Below are 16,778 nucleotides of genomic sequence, written 5' to 3'. Positions count from 1 at the left end.
CGGTGGGGCGGCGGTGGCGGGCGGGAGCGGCGGTGTGAGGGGGGCTGTGCGGTGTGAGGGGGGCTGTGCGGTGTGAGGGGAGCTGTGCGGTGTGAGGGGGGCTGTGCGGTGTGAGGGGGGCTGTGCGGTGTGAGGGGAGCTGTGCGGTGTGAGGGGGGCTGTGCGGTGTGAGGGGGGCTCTGCCGCAGCCCCGCTGCTGAGCACCCTCGGGCAGCGGGGGGGTGTGATGAAGCTGCAAGCGAGGTCCTTGATTTACTCGCAGCTGCTCGGGGTTTCCAGCTGGGAAGGTGTGGGATGGCCTGCCCAGCCACCCACCCATCCAGCGCCGAACGGAAGCCCCCTCCGCAAACCCCGCCGTGATCCTGCTCCCAGGCAGGGCTCTCAGTGCGCACCGTGGGCCCTTGTATCTGCTGAGACAGGTACCACAAGAGCTTTCCTGCTCAGGGAGGTGGGGTGGGTGCACACAATGGGCTGGGCCCCGCTTCAGGGCCTTGCGGGCGCTCCACGGTCGGTGGAGAAGAGCTGGTTTCCTCACAGCTTGGTTCTGGGGTCTGGGGGAGAGCTGGGCTCTGAAGGGCTCCTAGGCAAACCAGGTTTGTGTCTGTTCTGGGAAGTGCTGTGGCCGTACCCTCAGGCAGTGTCTGCCCCGGAGCCGTGTTCCCCTGCTCCTCTTGGGTCTGCGTTCCCCCCTGACCAGCCTGCCCGAAAAACAACTCTGAATGCCTCCTGCAGATCTTGTTCCTCCAGGGAACCTGAGAGATGGCAGTGCTGCCTTGGTTTTACCTACTTCCGTTAAAAATATTGTTGTCTCTGAGTTGCAGAATTGGGTCTTATTTCTGAAGGTTTAGGTATTTTTCTTATGATTGTGGTTAAGGTAGTTGGGGAATAAATCCTGCCATGTATACTTACTGGCCAAAAAACTGCTCTGGCAACTGTAGCCAGGGACAAAGCACAGCCCCTTCTGTGCCCTTTTTTAGGGGTTGTCTTCGTTTTCCTTGGGGCTGTGTGGAAGGGTCACTGCCAGTGAACCATCAGTCTGGGACTGATCCTGTACTTCAGTCCCCCCTGTCATTTACGTTACGGAAGATCTTTTGAAGGAACCTGTTACCAAATTGGCAAGATGCAAGGGATGAGTGATCAAGATTGTAAATGCTGTTGTTAAGCAGAATCAGGCCTTGGCTGGATCCACAACTCTGAAAGTTTTTTTGTGAAACTTCATTATTTTTCAGATTCTGCCTCTCGGGCTCTTCTCTATACAAAATTGCCTGAATCAGAGTAAACATGTAGGATTTAAGTGGAATCTCTGCTGGAAACCATGTAATGTTTTATTAACAAATTGCCCCATGAAAAAAAGTAAATAATAGATGAATGTAGCTCTGGTGAGACATGAGGACCTGACAGTGGAATGTGTTTGCAAGGTGATTGGCAGCTTGCAGCCTTCTGTGATAGTCACATGTGGAGCAAAGCCACCTAGACACCTTGCAGTAATTGCTCTTCTGTAAGACATGAGAAACCTTTTAGAGCAAAGCGATCTGGAGCTGGACTGAACTGTGGAACCAACAAGTCCTTTGATGTAAAGAAAACCCTGCTATTACATCCTTCTTTGTGAGGAGAGTTTTTCTATGGAAGTAGCTCTCCCAGATCAGGGTTGGGTGGGAAGAGAGGAACAATGCTCAGTTCTAGATAGCAGAATGCTGCAGATACGGAGTGAATAAAATGGGGTGGCTTTGGGCCATAGCCTGTTCAAATCCTGCTGCTAGCACCAGCTTTGGACCAAAACAGCCCCTCGTCATTTCTGGCAGCCATGTAATCAAGCACCTGGCTATAGCCCAGAGCTGTGCCCCTTCTACAGCTGTGAGTGATTCTGCATTAGCCAGAGCTGGCAAAGCACCGAGTAGTGCTGCAGCTGGGCTGGGCTGCCCTGGGGGGCAGGGTGCTGCAGGGGGGTGAGGAGGAGTTAGTCTGGCTGGACTTGGGGACTGAGGGGTGTTTGACTTGGTTGTGGGTGCAGGATTGTGTAGATGGCAAGGTGTGCCCCTGTAGGGAAATGCATGTTTTTATTATGGAGGGATGAATAGGATCTGAGCACAGGGGCAGAGCAAGGAGCTGAGTCTACAGGTGTGTGAGAACTACTGCCTTGTGAAGGAGCAAGTTCTGCTGTTTATTTGTGATGTGTCCTTATACAAAGGCCCAGCTCTGGGCTGTTATTTGCCTGCAGAGGGTGCAGGCGTAAGTCAGGTTTGGAGAGCAGCGAGTCTAGAGCAGAGGAGGGTGTAGTGGGTCACTGCTCTGGGGTTGTTAGCAGGCTGTGCAAGGCAGCCATGGGGAAATCATGGACACCTGGAGATACAACACAGTCGTTGATGAAAACCAGCCTAGAGGAATGTGTGAGGATGATGCTGAGGACATCTCCAACAGGGAGACTCAAGTCTGATGGGAACATTCAAAGATTTCAGGTACTATGTTGGAATGTTAAACTGTCCACAGTAAGTGAGACCTCTTTCCAGACCGCAGCAGTGTAATTGAGCATGGCTCTTCAGATGCTTTGGCATAGCTCTACTGAATTACAAACATTTTCTGCTGTGGTTCTGCAGCGAGACCAGAGCTGTCTGATTGCCCTTGGTTGCTGCCAGTGGGCCTCATCTTGCTGCCTCTCTAAAGTAATTCCTGTTTCTGGCAAGACTTTCAGCAAGAGCTCCTCCTTACCCAGACAAATTGCATACAATTCTTGGATTATGGCACCAGATTTAATACTAATTAAAAAAGTTTTCATGGTTTTGTTTCACGTTGGATGAAAGGCAGCTACGGTGAGAATGCATCTATATAAGCTCTGAATGCTTATTATCAGCTCACAAAAAGCAGAATTTGATTGTACTTGCATGGGATTTTTCACGTTCTTCCCTCAACTGCACAAATTAATCACGGTTTTTGTGTGGTGCATATATAGGCAGACATCAGCTTTTTATTATGATTTAAACTCTGGTCTATTTACTCAATCATGAATTGAAAACATGTGGCTTTAGTATGTAGGGGCTTTTTTACTCGTTAAATGTTAAAACTGTAGTGGCAGCTTCCAGGGACTGCTATCCAAATTTCAACATGCCTTCAAAAGGAAATGGGGTAAGTGCTTTACAGGGAAGCAAACAGTCCTGCAGCAAACCTTGCAGTACAGAAATTTATGATACTACTTAACACTTCTTCAGAGTATTTTCTGGATGTAACTCATCCCCTGAAAGTTAAACTCCTTTAGGCAAATAGATTTGCTGAATAGCAAGGTTTGGGAGAAGAAATGGACCTATTTGTAAACTTAGACCATTTATGCTATAACGGAAGAAGCAAATCGAGAGGGAATATTTAAAATTACTGCTACAAATTAAATTTTATAGTGTATTCTGAAATGGCATTTGTTAAAAAATTTGACTACATTTACTAAAATATAAATAAAAGCCACATAATATTAAAATAAATGTGTTATAATCTTCAAATGCGAAAAATTCCATGTCAAATTAATACAAATGTTTTGGATTTACCCAAAATGAAATTTGGTCTGAGCACAGTATGGGGAGAAGAGTGTTTCATCAAAACCATTTTTTAATGATAATTTATTTTTTGTCCTATCTTTTATTTTGCCACAGATAATTATATTATTTTTTGAGTTCTAGACTCAGTTGTTACCCCCTGAAGTGTCATATCTTCCTTTTCTAGCACAGGGAGAAGGGCAGGACGAGTGCCAGAGTGAAGACAGGCATGTTCATAATGGGTCAGAGATGAAGAGAGCTGGTTCACGGTGTTGCCAAGCCCAGAAGCAGGTCAGCCTCCTTGAGGCTGAGGTCCCATAAGGTCTAGACTTCTGTGGCTCTCCCAAGTTCCTCATGCAGGATGTTTTCCCCTCCAGAAGGGAAATGGGAACAGCAAAAGTTGGCAGTGCTAGTCTGTGAACAGTCAGACCAGAAGAAAGTACCTAGGAGTGTGCAAGACCTGTCCCAAGGCTGCTGAAGGCATGAAGCCACCTGTTGGGTTTTGCTGCATCTCCTGGTCTGCACAACCCCATCCAGCTGCAAGTCCCACAGAAGTCCGGTTGACTCTCCTGGACAGGCTGTTACGGGAAGGGATACAATGCTGCAGAGACACTGGCACTGGTTTTATTCAAGTGAGGAACAGCATGCAGCCTAATAAGGAATATAATTTTTTTCATGGTGCATGTTAATCTGCCCTGTTTTCCATGCAAAAAAAGCCTGCAGCTCTTGCCAGGCAGCCTCACTTCAGCTCCTTCTTCAGAAGTTCATTCACGGTTACAGTGCAATCGCAGCTAATGAACAGTTTACCAGGAGTAAACAAGGCTCTGCATTTTGGGTCAGCTGGGAAGGTTTCCTGGTATCACTGTGACTCATCCCTGGAAGGGTCATCCCAAAACACACCCCCTGTGATCTGATCTTGGTACAGTCTGAAGAGTCCCAGGTTAAGAAGCTGAAGGGATTGTTGTTTGCAGAAGTCACTTTGGAGTTTGCTGTGCCTCTGAGCGGGGACAGTCCTTGGCCAGGTAAGTACCAGAAGTAACCTGTTAACTGGTGTTTACTCAATTTGCACCTTTATTACCAGGATGAAAACTCTATGTTACTAGTAATGAGCAGTTCGGCCAGCATAGTGAGGAAAAGCTTTTCTCTGCTGCAGTAACTTACATTTTTTTCAGAAAGTCACATCTTGACTGCGTGCTAACTCTGAGCCAAGTCCTCTGTGTTACTTGTTGCAAAAGCATGGCATTTCTTTTGGGAGTGCCAGTCTAATGCTAGTCTTCTCTCTACAGGCATCATTAACAGTTACACTGAATAAAGGGGTGACACTGATAAAGTGTGGTTTGATCTCGGTGCTCATAAAATACCATTCTGTCCCTTATCTTCCAAAACACTGTCAGTTCTCTCTCTGGATGCTTTCACTGTGGAATTCAAGTGGATATTTTGCATTTTTTTGCTGCTGTTCTTGTGAAGGATTTTTATACTGTGTATTAAAAAATAGATAAGTTGGTACATAAAATAATTGAGGGGCCTAATAGGGAGTTACCCATTAGTTTGCAATCGTGGTCCTTTTTTAAACTTTTATTAAAAGGCAGAATGGGAAGATAATGGAATTCTGAAGAAAGTAATTTCCCGTGGTCTCAGCACAAAAATTTGGTTTGAATGAATCAAGTGACAGGGCTGTTAGCATTTTCTTTAGAGCTTGTTATAGATCTCTTGACTTGGGTTAATGTTAATTGTAGTAATTGGCATCTACCATATTAAGTTACTGTCTTGAAAAGTTCAGAACTGAAATTGTACGTTTCTGTAGTTAGCTGCAGATCAGTCTGGTCTTGAGGCTATAGTGGAAGCCAATGAAAGTGAAGCTTTTTGCAGATACCTGTACACTTTGGAAAATCCTGTCTGCCCACCCCGAGTCCTTGCTTCGGAGTCCTGTTGAAATGGTTGCACGTTCTCACAGTGCTGTGCACAGTTGTTTAGAAAGGCATTTTAGTTGTGCATGTCAGTTGCAGGCAAACGCGCACGTGTTGATCTGTAGTGCTCTGTGTTCATCCTTGTGCTGTCACCCCAGCTGCTCCAGGAGTCAGAGACCCTCAGGGCTCTGATGTGTAGACAATTTTACGTTTCTGAATGCTGGCTGAGATCTAGGAAGGGACTTGAGCATCTGCAGTGGGGACAGAGGCAAAATGCTGCAGCCTTAAGGGTAACCTAGTGTGAAAAACTTGACTCAAGCTACTGCTTAATGCCTAAACTCGTAAGTGCCACATACACCTATGGCTCACGGACTGTGAACCCCAAAGTACATGCTCAGTACAGGGCCGCTGCTCTGTGCACTGTCAATATCCAGTTGTGGCTGCCAAACAAGTTTTGCCTCTGGCCAAGCTCCTTGGGGTCTTGGTGCCAGAGGACATTGCCCAAGGGGAGAGAGAAAATGAATAAAAGCTGTTTCACAGACAATCATACTGGGATAAACTCTCACAGGAAACGCAGGGAGGGGAGAGAGGGAGTAAAACCAGAGTTGACCCTGTCTGAGTGTGTTCTGCTTGGAGTGGTTTTGACCATGAAATCAGCATTGTACTGATGAGTAATCCCATGCACACGTGTGTTGATTTCACTCATGTTTCAAACTGAAAGGATCATACATGCCCCTCACCATCAGCCCTACAAATTTGGTTGTCTTCTGCTCATGGCCGATGGAATCCTTCCCCCTTGGACGTAGTCACGTGTAAGTGCAGCTGTTCCCAGGTGCTGTTTGCTCCACCTGTCCAACCGCAGTACTCTCAGTCTGTGTCTCTGACACTGGAGCAGCTTCTTACTGTGGGATGAGGGGCTGCAGAGTGCAGCCAGCCAGCACCTCACACCCCAAAAGGACTGCAGGGCTTTTGCAGGGCATGAGACCTGACTCCAGCACTCCCTTCCAGAAGGATAAGAATGGGCTTGCATGTATCTCACCAGGTGGGAGAGAGAAAGAAATGTGAAAATCACTGGCAGGATTCCTGGTGGAGCTGCTTCTCAGCTCTCAGGTTTGGTCCTGAACGACACCCACCCACCTGAGCTGTCTTGCTTGCATACAGGCTTTGCAGTATGAACTGCAGTCTGGTTCCCAGACAGCTTTGTAGAAAGTCTCTCTGTCCCTGTGAGACCTGAAAGAAAAGCCTGGTTAAGCACTGTGATGTGGCAGTACAAGTGTTATGATTAATTTTGTTGTAGTAAATCTTTGGTTTTTAGCCAGATGATTCTGCCAGTCCTTGATGTTGTCCATGAAAGCAAATGGGTAGTGGGCAGTCCTGTTCCTGGTGTCCAGCTAGTCTCCCTGGCATTTCTGCTCGGAAGTGATAGGGTATGGGCAGATATTATCAGATGAAAATCTGTCATGTTTTCTCTCTTGTTTTTTTAATACTAAGTATGGCAAAACTGGACAGCAGAACATGGTTGGTATCTTTCTGTTTCTGTAAGAAGACAAATGCTTATGTCTCCTTCCCTTAGCCAATTCTTGAGTTGAGCTAGACAGAGAAACCTTTACTTGCCTATTAAAGTACTGAGTACAGGGCTATAAAATAGCAAAATTAACCTCATTTTGTTGAAAAACCCAGAAACTGGATAAAAGAAGGGCTAATGCTGCACAATCATGGTATCCCCTCAGCACTCAATTTAGCTTGTTATTTTGTCCAAGCAGAGAGCATTGCTGCCCAAAACAAATGAGAAACCCTGAGACTATGGTCATTAATACTGGACCAGGTGCTATTAAAATATCCTGTGCAGCAAATATGATCCAAATTGAATATGCTCTTATTAATGCAATTGCATATCCACACAATACAGATTTAATGCTGACTTTGTATTTCTGTATTGGTTTATACAAAAGAGAAGATACCAAAACCATCATAAAGACTCCCAGTGCAGTTAGTGTGTTGAACTAACTGTTCACAGAGTTTGAGTAAAATCCTCCTGTAGTGATACTCTGTGCTATGAGCAGTGATGCTTCTGATGCATCAGTAGCAATGGAGCAGCCAAGATCATGGAACCACAGCATATGTGAAGTGGAAGCTTTTCAACTGCTTTGAATTCCAGTGCACTCTTAATACAAATTTGCAAAGTCATTGCTTTGTGACGATCTGTGCTCATTCTGCACAGAAGAGAAGGCAATAACCTTTTCCAGCTGGAGCCCTGGAAGTGCCTTTAATTAGTTTTACAGAAAACCAGTTCAGAGTAATTTAAACCTTTTGGCTGCAGGGCTGCTTTTTTGGAAGCACTCCCTGCTTTGCTTATTCTGAAGCAAGCTATGAGTCTGGAGGAGATGTTTGGGGAAATACCGAACTGTCTTTGCAAACAGTTAAATACTTTACTCCGTTTTGCTGTCATGATCTAATGGTCTAAACAGAGGCTTTGAGGTCTGGTGGTAAGATGGTATTGAAACAATGGAGTTTAGAGTTGGGAGGTTTTTGTGCCTTGTCAAGACAGGCGCATGACTGCAGTTACAAAAGAGAAGCTCCAGAACCAGGTGTAGGTTTGTTATTATTGCTGGTAAGGCTACTGTTCATGTGAAACGAAGGCCAGCTTGGTACCTGCAAATAGATAATAATCTTGAAATAGGGATGCTACTGCAGAGCACAACGTACGCTATGTGTATCCTTTCTGGCATCCCTCTGTGGTTTTCCCAGATGGGGGCTCTTGGAACAGAAAGAATGTGGTCCCAAGACTAGTGTGTGTCTGAGCTTCGAAAGTTTCATCTCAGGATCCGCTTGCTGGATGTAGCTTCATGTTCAAAGCTGCGTTCATCTGTGGTGTTAAATATGGGCTAGACATGTACTCGGCCTGTTTAGTCCTGGTGCTGTGCATGGACATTCCTTTGAGTCCTGCAGCTGGAGCAGGAAAGTGTGGTGCATGATAAAATTTATGTATTACACCCCACCAAGCCTCTTCCTTGAAGAGGAGTTTCATCTAAAGCAGAGAGTTCTCTGCAGCTGTTTGGCAGTGCTCGCCTTTGGGACTGAAAGCTGTTTTTTGTTACAGCAAACGCAGCTCTGTGCCCTCCCTGTTCCCTTCCTGCAGGGGTGGGAGTGGGAGGGATGCTTCCACATGCAAGCTAGCTTGCTGTGGAGAGGTGCAGCTGACTTAACCTCTGCAATAACTTCTCTCTCTGGCTTCACCATGTCTCAGTTACACAGAGTGACAAAAATGGGCGAGAAGAGATTACTTCTGTTAGTTTTTGTGTGCTCATTGCCTGAACTTGGTAGTGAGAGTGTAATTTTCCCTCATGCCAGTCTAGGCAATTAGTCAGTCTTGTTTGTTGTGGATCTATGTAGCAGCTGGGAAAGAGAAAGTTTAAGACACAAAAATGTGAGTATGAAGAAATACTATTGAGTAGTGGAAATAATACTTGAAGCTCATCTTCATGCTCTTGTGAAGAAATGCATTTCAAGTGAATGTCCCTTTAATTTAAGGCTGCTAATAACACCAGGAGCTGGTATTTGCCACTGTGTGGAACGTGATTTAGCTATACTCTTGCTGGTGCTGGCAGGGGGAAGCATCTCTGAGTGTTAACTGTAAGTAAAAATGAAATGCTTCTGCTCTCAGGCTGAGGAGGGGACTCTGCGAGACTTAAACTGGCTTGTCTTCCCTGTTCTGCTTAAATCCTTTTTTCTGATCAAAGCAGGAATCTCATTACAAAAATAAAGGGTCAGAGAAAGACTTTACAGCTTAGTGGTTGACAGCTGAGAGATACGGGATCTCCTGTACAGCTCCTGATATCAAGGGGGATTGCTGTGGTGCTGTAGAAACCTTGGGGTCAGCTGTGGAGCTGTTGTGCTGCCCAGAGAGGTGATGTGCTGGGGAGCTCAGCTCAGAGGCTGGAAAGGGTAGAGAGCAAAACAGTAATTGTATATGGTCAGGAAAGGAAACAAAAAATGTGAGAATGACTGACCTGTAGAGCTGTTTGGGGTTTTTTCCCCTTCTCTCTTCAGTCCCTCCCCTGGAGTGGTCCCTTTCCCTCAACAGAGCAGCAGAGGGTCTTTGAATGGTGGTATGGTATTTTTAGAACTGTGCTGCTTTGCCCTGGTCACATTGTGCACAGCTCACTGTCTCACATGACAATGCAGGGAGCCCTGGAAGGAGCAGCTGCCAAGCCCTGCCTGGTGCACCCTCAGTGCAGCTGCACCTTCTGAGCGTCTGCCCAACCAGAGGTAAACTTGCTGGGTGCAGAGCAAGGGAAGCTGTGCTGCTATTACTGTGAGCTCCAGAAAGGAGGAGAGACCTTTGATGTTCAGCTGAGGGTCAAAAACTAAGAGATGCTTCAAAAATAAACTTTGGGGTAGAAGCCAGGTACCTGCTGACTCAGCAGATTAGGTCATGTCAGGAAGGTGATGCCACAGGAGGGGAGGGACTCTGCTTTAGTCCTCCACCCTCAGTGCTCAAATCACTAGGCTATTGTGTAGAAGCTGTATTTCCTCACTGTGGACTTTCCAACAAGAAAGATAGACTTATTTTGTGTTTCAAAAGTGTCATTTTGGGTTCCTGAGAAAGTGAGTGTGTACTAGTTCACCAGGTGGTGATGGGACTTCAGCTCCAGAGCTTGGTGTCCCTTGGGTGGATAGAAAGCAGCTATTTGCAGCCAGACTGGGCAGCCCCAGGAGCCCAAGTCTCTTTTTGAGACATGCAGTCAGTCATTTGCTCAGAGTGGCACAGAGAGTCTGGAGGGGAGCACGTTAACGGCCTGTGGAGAAGCCTCCTCCTTGGCATGTTCCCCTGGGTGAACACTGCTCCTGGAGCCCCAGCTGGGGCAGGGAGCAACTTGGTTTTGTGTGCTGTGCTTTATGACACTGCTCTGTGCATTGCTGCCAGTGTGGCTGTTGTGTAATGGGGTGTTAATCCTGGATGGACTCAACGTTCCAGTCCAGCAGATAGAAGGGGAGAAAGGGTGGGGCAATAATGAGGTCATTGAAGACCTATCTCTATGAATTAGACAGTGACAGCTGAAAACCTTACCACCCAGGAGCTATTTTAAAAAAAAGTGTATCTTGCAAATAGGCTCAGTTTAGAATGTTAGTTAGCTGTGGGGAATTTTTAATAAGCAAGAATTCCAGTTATCATGAAATCATCTATATCCCACACAAATTAGCCAAACTAATTTTTATTTATTTATTTTTGTCCCTGAGCTATCTTTGTATAACTGACAAGTTGTTCTGCACTTGGATTTGAAGAACTGGTTTATGGGGGAAGCAAGTCTGTGTTGTCTTGGGGGAGGCCATTTGCCAGGAGAGATGCCTTGAGTGAAGGCATTAGAGCAGCATTCCTCATCCTTGAAGGACCAGCTGATTTATTTTGGAGTTGAGGGGAAGGAAGTGGAGGGAGAAAGAGAGAGGGTGGGTGTTAAACCCAAGATTGTTTTCGCTGCAGTGGCTTTCACTCACAAGATCAAAGACCATGATGAATTTGACATTTCCAAGTTTTCCTCATTACTTTTCTGTATTTCTCCCATTTTGCCATGGAAGGGCTAGACTTGTGCCTAGCTTGGTTTAATTTTCTGCAAATTTGTGAAATCTCATCCAATTTGTGCTGCAAGTGGATCAAGGAGCACAAGCTGAGATCACTGCAACTGGATGCAACAAGTAGGCCGCAAGAACAATGCGGTGCCCTGCTTAATTACATGCATGCTGTTTAAATCTCATTATCTGACATCCGAACAACTTTCATTTGTCTTTATTGCTGTAGATAACTCAAGGAAAGGGAGATACACCTCTAACCCGTGGCAGGAAGGAAGAGGAGAGGAACTGACACACAGGAGTGTTCCAAACAGAGCAAGTTCAGATATTCTCTCCACTCCCTCTCTTGAAACAAAGGTAGCATTCTGCATGTCCTCCATGCTTCAGACTATCTTGAATTATTTCTGTAGCTGTTTTCTGATTTGTAGAATGTTCTTAACTAATTTATTTGAGTTCTGTGACTGACCATAAACTTGCCAGGTTAGTCATGATTTTGGGAACTAAGGCAAGCAAATTGCTTATGCTTTTTTTGTTGTGTGGGTTTGTTACATTTTTTTAAATCCTCATCAATTATTTGAAAATATTTGCTGTTTCTGGGAATTCAGTTTCCTGAAATATAACAAAGTTCAAAACAGTAATACCAGCCAAAATACTGTCACTTAAATTTAGATGACAGCTCTAGAAATCTTTTTTTGGTTTTCTTAAAGCATAAGATTTCGAGTAAATAATTGCAACTCTAGTGACCAGAAAAAGAGTGCAGAACAGAAAGATGGTCCAGTCCTTTATGCATGGTGTAGACTGAGAAGCCAGGCCCAACTCGGTTACCTTTTCAATCAGTTAGACAAAGCAAAATGCTTGTTTTGTGCCTGGTCTGAACTTTCAAATGTCTTTCCTGATAAGAGTTCTGTTAAGCCAAGAATACCATCCTAATATACAAGATCTTCTTGGGTTTTATGGTCTTCTAGTCTACTACTTACCATCATGTAATTTATAATCTTGTTAACAGAAATCGGTAATTTGTTTAGAACAAGTTATGTATTCTGTTGTTAAAGACTGATGGGTGATACCATTTATGGACTTTAAAGAGCCTTCATAATTTACACAGGCCAAAATTAATTTTATCCAGACAGAGAGATATGTCTTCATCAGTGCAATTCTTCAGGGATCAGAAGTACCACGAACTGAAAGGGCAGTGTATCCAGCAGAGACAGCTCTTCAAAGATCCTGAGTTTCCAGCCTCAGATGAATCTCTTTTCTATCAGTCAGCACCACCAAGGAAAGTTGAATGGAAGCGCCCAAAGGTAATTGATACTCTCCTTGTGAGGAGGTGTTGTTTCTGTTGTTGCACTATCTTCTCTGTGCTGAAACACAATTAGGTGATATATCCTCCCTCCTTTTCCCACTCATTTCCTGTCACTGTGTGATTCAGACAGCAGAGCCTCCGTGTCACACTGCTGTCTGCGATGAAAGTCAGGCCTTACTGTTAAAAGACCAAAAGGAAGAGTTCTGTACAGGGTAATCATGCTTTTTGGTATTGATGCCTCTCTAACAACAAGCAGTAGTGTGAGGTGACACCAGCCATAGTGATGTTTAAATCAGTCCTCTCTTTAATTAAGAATACCAGTAGTTAAGTAAAAATACCGGTAATAGATCAGTCTATCAGAACTGTACTGAAGACACAAAACACAGATACATATGGGTGTTAAGAGTTTGGATGCCTTCTGCAATATAAGGCAGGATGCTCACAAGCTACTCCCAGGGAATGCTCAACTACACATAAGAGTAGCTGAGGCAGAGGAGAGAAGGTGAGTTCCCTGGAGATGTCTAAGCAAACCTTTGTTCTGTGGTAAACTTCATACCCTCTTCCTTGTCCATGTTTTAGAGAGTTTCTGGTGAAATCTTAGCAGCAAGTTTTATCCAGAGGGAATTAAGAGTTCTCCTTTATTGATTCATATCAACTCTGGTGTCAGCATAGCTATGCTGAAGTTACTATTAATTTTATCTTTGACTTCTCTAAAACCTCAATTACAGACCAGTGATATCATATGCAAAGTGAACAGCTATTGTCTGTGCACAACCCATATTGCTTATGTTTATTTTTCACTAGCATCCTAACAGGAAAACAAATATGCAATTTGCTTCTAATTGTGAGTAATGTACTAGACATTTCAAATTGTTAGCATTATGTGTATTTGGGGTCTGTTAATTGGTTTGCTTTGAGGTTTTACGCTTCATGTATCTTGTATTTCTAAAGTAGTTAACAGCCATATGGAAATAATTTAGAAGAATGCAAAATTGGGCCCAACTTTGATAATGTGGCTTTCCATCAGAGAGTGTGATCTGTTCTGATACTCTGACAAATGTAATGAAGAAGACAGTGGAAGCCTCCTGCCAGATCACACAGTGTTTTTGCCCTGAATTGTGATTAATTTGTCCTTTACCCATGTACACTTTCGGGATTACAGTTGTTCTTCTGGAAGCACAAACTTGAGTGTCTTTTCTTAAAAACATGATTCCAATGTGATCTACTCCAAAAGCAGCTGGTACTGTTGTTCCCTGTCTTCTGTGACAGAGGATAACAGATGAGGCTGACCAAGGCTGCACTCTGTCAGGATGTCATTAGACTGGGGGTTTTTTCATCTTTTTTTTCCTGATGGTGTACATTTCTCACAGCAGCTTCAATACTGAAATTTTAGCAGAGTAAGGGTTGCTTTCGTGTTTCTCCTTTTAGTTTTCCAAGTAAGACACAAGACTGAAGAACAGGGAGAATGAATTTGGAAAAAATGTAGTCATTCCAAAGTCTTTAGGTTTATTTTTATTTCTGTAGTGCTTTCCTTTTAATTGGAGTCTTTCATCCTGTCCCAGAAGGGGAAATGCCATGCAACACATCACAGCAAGGTCAGGGAAAGACTTTGTGCTTCCTAAGAGGTGTGAAATGAGCTAGGGTCTAGACAAGGATGCCATTTTGGCTGTTCTTTTGTGTGTGTGTGTGTTCATTCAAGTTGGTAATCAGAAGTACAAAGTCTAGTTGAAGGCCAGTAACTAGTATTGTGTTCCAGGGGTCAACGAGCCCAATTCTGTTCAACATCTTCATTGATGATCTTGATGATGATGCAGGGGCATTGGACTAGATGACCTCAAAGGTCCCTTTCAGTCTCAGTCATTCTGTGATTCTCTGTGCTATTCTAAAGCTGCACCTTCTTTGCTCACATTCCTTGCTCCAATATAGAGCAGCTCTTGGGACCCTTGTGGGGCTCCTCCTACATTTGTAAAGAATAGCTAGGGTATCCCAGTCTTGCCCTTATGGTGGGAGAGGAGTTGATGCCTTTGTTCTCATGGTGAGCCCATTAGAACATCTTGAGGAAAAGGGGCTTGTCTCTGTGCAGCAGAGAAGAGGGGCGGATCTACCTGCCAGTATTTGTGCATGGGTTATCTCCTCTCTGCCATATGGAACTATATTGTGCTCCAGGTTAACTGGCTGAATGCTTATTTGTCCCTTGGGAGTGATGGGCTGTATAGAATGGAGAGAGAAGTGGCCTTACAATATGAGCATAAGGTGAAGGCCAGAACTGTCATCTACTGAGGCAGATTCTGAGCAGGCCACTTAGTCATCTTGCCTCGCCAACTCACCCAGAAACTATAGCTGTGTCTCCACAGCCCTCCCAGATGTTCGTGCAGCATCTTGAATGTGAAGGAACTAAGTGATGGCACCAAGTTCCCTGTCCTCCCACCATCTACACAGGCAATGGATAGCGTGTCCAGCTGCTGGTCCTTCTACACCAGTAGGAGCAGGCAGCTGTTTGCTTTCCCAAGCCTGTGTAGCTGTCTGAGCAGCTGGGGAGGGCTGCCCTGAGGACACAAAGCTGGAGGATGTTTCTGCAGTTGCTCTGGTTGTTGCTGGTGTCCAAACAAGTTCATCTGGGATCTGTGAATCTAAAGCTTTTCTGAGGAGAGGTGAAAGCTGGTATTTTAGTTTTGGCTCACAGATACGCTTTGTTCAGTTACCCTAAATGGTTGGTGGTGGCCAGACAGAGCTATGCAGGCTATCTGTATAGTTGAAAGGGTTTTATTCTGCCTTAATGGAAAAATGAACATAAGTGAGAGAGAGAAAAGAGGAGGAGGGAGGGTTGGAGGGTTTCTTCCACTTTTTGTCCTTGGATCTGCACCTGCAATGTTAAATATGTTCTGTTTGCTCATTCCAGTCAGACTTGCAGTGACAGATCATTAACAATCTGACACTAATTACTTGTTTTGTACTTTCAAAGTCTCTTTGGGAAAGGAGACAAAGATAGGGTAGTGTTACTTCTGTGGCACCCCAGTATTAAGAAACTGGAGAACACAAAAAGCACTGTGTAATTACACTGCAGCCACCCTAGGACGGTGTGAATTGCCAAGGAGAAATCTTATGGAAAGATCATGCAACAAATAAGAGCAATGCACACTGCTTATGTGCAGTATTGGGTCTGGGTTTCTCTGGGTGCAGTGTGGCACAGCATGCAGTTGGCCAGCAAGGCTAGCAGATTCTGATTGCACACAGGACGTTAGGTGTGTGTTTGCTAATAATGCTGTAATTCAGTGCTGGGTAGTAAATGAACTCAAAAGGTCTGACTCCACCTGAGATATGATAGAACTGGCTGAATCATGGGATTGGCAAGTTGTAGCACTCTGAAATTCCTTATTTTATTCAAAGTAGGGAAAAGTCTGAATGTACCATAAGATTTGTCTAAAAATGAACTTTGATCTTATTTTGCTTTATTTCTATATCACCTTCCCTTGTGACACTCTCCACACCAGTGATGTGTTATAAAGAATAAAAACAGGATAAAATGCCAAAATTTTCACTTCTGGGAAAAAAAAATATCTAGAAATGTTGGACTGGATTTCAGAGAAAAAAATCATCTTTGTCAGAATGACATTTTCTGACAGAGTTGTTGACAGATGATGCTGGTGTCAGACTGCTGGCTGTGATTTCCCTGGCAGTGTCCCACCTCCTGTCCTTGTCCTGCAGTAGCCCCAGGGGAGGGCTCCTCCTGGACAGCCCTTTGGTTGCTCAACCCAAGGCAGTTTATGGGTACTTCAGGCAGGAATCACCTTGCCCAAAGGTTAGTTGCTTGTAAGGGATGTCTGATGAAGGGCAGACACCACCAGCTTCCATTGCAGGCAGCAGAGAGAAATTGATCCAAATGACATACCTGAGATGTTGGCTTCAGCTGAGGTGAATCAAACCCCACAAGTACCTGGTTGCTGCCAACCACAGATTCAGAGGGTGGGTTCAGGTGTTGATGCCGTCAACATGAATCCTTTGCTGGTGTTTCAGGATATTGGGCTCTGCTAATATCTCAACTCTTCTGTCTGCCTGTAAAATAGTAAGAGCTGAGCATGACCATTTTGAAGGTGCAGCATCTTCCAGAGCCTTCCAGAGTGCAGAAGCCACCTTGCTGTAATGTGCCTTTATGAGATACAGCTTGTTCCCTCCTTTGTCCCTGACACCATACTGGGAGGTGCTGCTACTGTTTCTGTGCTGTTCCAGGCTGCCACTGAGGGACAGTGGGGTCAGCGTACTGAAGTTGCTGCTGAAGTTTTAGGTTTTGTTTCCCTATGTCCAGAGCTGTCCATGTTTCTCCATTGTTGATGGCTATTGACTCTTGTGCAGATGAACACAAGTTGCTATGCCATGTGTGTTGTGACTTTTGTGTTTGTACTTAAAATTCTGGCACATGTGGAATCTGGGGAGATGTATTTCAAAGGGTGGTGGCAAGCCTCTGCTGAGCTTTGCAGGAGCTCC

At 44.7% G+C, this 16,778-nt stretch overlaps 1 protein-coding gene across 2 annotated transcripts in view; it reads left to right on the top strand.

Moving 5' to 3' along the window:
- The first annotated feature begins 390 nt into the window (after positions 1–390).
- The window catches only part of CAPN6 (calpain 6), a 59,351-nt gene continuing 42,963 nt past the window's right edge, over positions 391–16,778 (top strand). The window contains exons 1-3 of one of the 2 annotated variants that reach the window (XM_051630408.1): positions 391–419; positions 11,223–11,350; positions 12,120–12,294. In XM_051630408.1, the coding sequence (XP_051486368.1) occupies positions 12,130–12,294 (165 nt within the window). In that variant the 5' untranslated portion in view covers positions 391–419; positions 11,223–11,350; positions 12,120–12,129. Of the gene's footprint in view, positions 420–4,134; positions 4,541–11,222; positions 11,351–12,119; positions 12,295–16,778 lie in introns of those variants that run through there. The other variant, XM_051630407.1, reaches the window with a different exon arrangement.

Source organism: Apus apus, chromosome 12, assembly GCF_020740795.1.
Source record: "Apus apus isolate bApuApu2 chromosome 12, bApuApu2.pri.cur, whole genome shotgun sequence".
NCBI lineage: Eukaryota > Metazoa > Chordata > Aves > Apodiformes > Apodidae > Apus > Apus apus.
Note: the sequence above shows the minus strand (reverse complement) of the source record. Positions and strands in the feature narration are given on the sequence as shown.